Here is a 3,491-nt window from a genome sequence, read left to right as displayed (position 1 = left end):
GTGGGGGGAGCTCCCAGCTATGCCAACCCAGCTTTCCCCAGCAGGGGGTGCTGTGGGGATGGGGGAGGAGCACTGGTTGTGGCGGGAGCTAACACCCAGGTGCTTGCTGAGGGTGCCCGTGACCTATGTGCTGGCTGTGTCCATGCTAGGCTGTCGTGTTGGAGGGGAACTACTGGAAGCGACGTATCGAGGTGGTGATGAAGGAGTATCACAAGTGGAGGATTTACTACAAGAAGCGGGTCAGCATCTCCCTTCCCCGCGGTGCTCATTGCTTTGGGGCTGTGAGGCCAGAGCGGGGCACTCGTGGGTGGCGGGGCCCAGACACTGTAGCACTGGGCATGCTTGACATGCACAGATCCTGAGCTGGCCCCTGACAGACAGTGGTGGCAGCTTGTTGGGAGGCTGAGGGCTGCATCTGTCGCTGTGTAGGGCGGATTGCAGATGCCCCCTTGTCTCTGATAGGGGGCAGTCCTCAGGTCTCAGCAGCCTGGCACAACTCACTCCCCAGACCTCACATGGCCTGGCCTGGCCTGGCTTGCCCGCAGCGGGATCCCCAGGGCTGCACTTTGCCAGGCTACCCACAGCGGGATCCCCGGGGCTGCGCTTCGCTGGGCGCTGATGGGCCTCGTTGCCCCCATCAGCCACCCCAGGAGCAGGTGACCTGGGACAGAGTGAAGGAGGAAAAATCAGCAACCAAAGGGTTCTGCAGAAATCTGCTGGCACCAGGCAGGGCGGTGATGGCACCTAGCGGTTGTCTTAGGTTCCTGGCACGTGACCTCTCTCCAGAGTCTCCCATTTTGAAGTGTTGCAGTGGCTGGCTGCGTAAGCCAGGAAGAGCAGCTGCTCTCCCGGGGGAAGGATCTCTCATTCCCTGCTGCTTACCTACTGGAGCCAGCGTTCCAGCAAGACAAGGGGAGGGCGCTGCCAGGCGTCTGTGATATCCCCTCTATTCCCCGGGCAGCCCTCTCATGATCCTGCTGGGGTTTGGCGGGGGGAGGATCAGAGCCTTTATAAAATAAATACAAATAAAAATGCCACTGTCACTTGGCCAGTGTGTGGGGTCATGGTCCTGGCCAATAATGGGAGGTTATCCATGCTGAGGGTGGCCAGAGTGTCTACTTTGGGGTGCCAGGGTCCAGATACCACCCTACAGCACTGCCCTCTCCCAGGGCACCCCACCCCTGGGCTGGAGACCACTGCAGTCTCATCAGCCCTGCCCAAAGGGAAGAGCCATGGTGCCCTTGTTCACCTCCCTTGTTGGCTGCTTGGGGTGCACTGCCAACCTCGCCCCAGCCTGGCTCCCCCATCAGGAGGAGGGGCTGACAAGCCATGTTTTTCGTGCAGCTTCGAAAGTCCAGCCGGGAGGGTGAGATCTCCAGCCCGAAGCAGGTGAGTGCCCTAAAGGGGTGAGGGGCGGCCTTCTGCAGGAGGAAGTGGTGGGGGGAGTGGCACTCGCTCCGGATCCCCAGCATTGCCAACTCCCATGGTTTGATCACTTGTCTTGTGATACTTGGTGTTTTCTTAAAGCCCCAGCTGCTGGAATCTGGTGATTACACTAGCATCTCAGCTTTGGTGTCTTTTAAAAAGTAAGTTTCTAGCCCTCATGGCTGTGTGAAAACGCCGGAAAGTGCCTCCAGAAGGCTCAGATCCCAGAAGGCAGGTACCACATGCCCTGAATGCAGTGGTCTTTTCTAAAGGACTCCTGGCTTTTAAGCCAGTCTCATGATTTTTTGGGACCTGTCACGGACTCACAGATCGTGCCCACTCTTGGCCCCGTGCGGTCCGTGGGGGGTGCCCCTTTTAGTGAGACAGCCCTTCTCGGGGGTCCACTCTTTCTCGGGGTCAGGCCCCTCCATCTCCTGGATCCGCACCTCTCTGAGCCTTAGCACGTCTGTCTCTGCCGTGGGCCCCCTCAGGGAGTCCACTCGCTCTGGACCCCCGGGGCCTCCACCCCCGAAGGGGTTGATGCAACCCTGTTCTCTAGACCGGAGTGACTCTCAGCCAGCATGAAACAGGAGGGTTTATTGAGAGTTGAACACAGCACAGGAAGCTCTCTGACCCTCAGGCCTGGCCTCCCTCAGCCCAGCACATCCCAGTCTCTCTGCATCCAGGTAGGCTCTGCCTGCTTCCCCCCTCCAGCCCCGAGCCCCCCTGCTCGCAGCTGGGCATCTGAGATCCCCGGCCTCAGGCCCCGCCTCTGTCCATTGTCTTCTCTCCAGGTAAACAGGGTCGTAAACCGGGGCCTCCGCTCCTGCTTCTCTCCTCTGGCTGGAACCGGCTGGTTAGGTCACTGGGTCCTCACTCTGCAGCCCATTGTCCTCCCACTGGCCAGAACCGGCTGCGTCTCCTCAGCTGGGCCTCTGGGTCACCAGGTCGCCAGGTCACCGGTCACTGGGGTATCCATCCTCCCGGCCATCGGCTGGGTCCCCACGTCCTCTCTCCGGTCCTCTGCAAAACACACCTCGTTAACACCCCTCACCTCGTTAAACCAGTAACACCCAGGGAAACTGAGTCCCACCCCCTCCGCATGCAAACCATTGAAACTCCACAGAAAACAAGAAAACCCCCCACTTCGTCACAGGACCCAACTCTTTGGAGTTCGTGGGGCTGGAGATGCTGGAGCCTCATCTTCCGAGTTGGAATGTATGAAATTAACAGGAGCAATGTCCTGGCAATGAAGGGTTAAATAAAGTCCTGGGCAGGTAAATATTCATTTGGTTAAAACCACTGAGCTGGCTTGATCGGCTAAGCCCCCTACACAGCACAGGGGTGCTGGCAGGGGAAGCATTTCTGCAGCTTCAGAGCTGCCTTTGGGAATGGTTTGAAGCCTGGCCAGCGCCCAGGGGCCAGCATGCCCCCCGGGACCCAGCTGGAGCACTGCTTCACCGCCTGGGCTGAATTCGGCTCCAAGAAATGGGACCTGAAATGGAGAGAAGAGTCCAGTTCCAGACTCCAGCCATCCTGCTACCAGCTCCACCCTGCGTCTCCAAGCATGGCGTCCTTGCCACCACAAGCAGGGAAGAGACGTCCCTCAGCTGGCTGTACAAACCTGCCAGGTCTGGGAGCTGGAGCGAGAAATGGTAGAACTATGGCAGACCCCCATCGTGTCCCCCAAAAGAGAGGATTCAGGCCAGGCTCAGAGAGAGCTTGAGGCCTGAGTGTGTGACTGGGAGACACAGTGGCATTCAACAAGTGTCCTCCCTGGGCTGCCACGTCCCCATCTGTAAGTGGGGCTGTGAGGATGAAAGGAGACTTGTGTTGGTAAATGCAGACGTACAGCCCTACACATGGGCTAATTATGTTCCCCAGACTGGCTGGCTGTGGGTCAGAGGGGGCTGCTCCTTGTCTGTAAATGTGGTCGGGAGAGGCCGGACAGACTGTATGTTTGTAAGCTGGGGGGCGGGGAGAGGGGTGATATTGTTCCCAGGGCCGGCTCTGGCTTTTTTGCCGCCCCAGGCAAAAAAGCCTCCGGCCGCCCCCCCCCCCCCCCC

The 3,491-nt window shown here is 59.2% G+C and overlaps 1 protein-coding gene across 1 annotated transcript in view; it reads left to right on the top strand.

Annotated features, from left to right (window-relative positions):
- Nucleotides 1–3,491, top strand: part of MLXIPL (MLX interacting protein like) — a gene marked incomplete at its 5' end in the record, with an annotated part of 40,469 nt that overhangs the window by 974 nt on the left and 36,004 nt on the right. The window contains 2 exons of the mRNA XM_026659291.1: nt 150–239; nt 1,345–1,389. Coding sequence (XP_026515076.1) covers nt 150–239; nt 1,345–1,389 — 135 coding nt within the window. The remainder of the gene's footprint in view (nt 1–149; nt 240–1,344; nt 1,390–3,491) is intronic.

This window comes from Terrapene carolina, unplaced genomic scaffold (genome assembly GCF_002925995.2).
Source record: "Terrapene carolina triunguis isolate 2854851 unplaced genomic scaffold, T_m_triunguis-2.0 Scaffold620, whole genome shotgun sequence".
NCBI classification, from domain to species: domain Eukaryota; kingdom Metazoa; phylum Chordata; order Testudines; family Emydidae; genus Terrapene; species Terrapene triunguis.
This window is presented reverse-complemented; position numbering and strand designations above follow the sequence as displayed.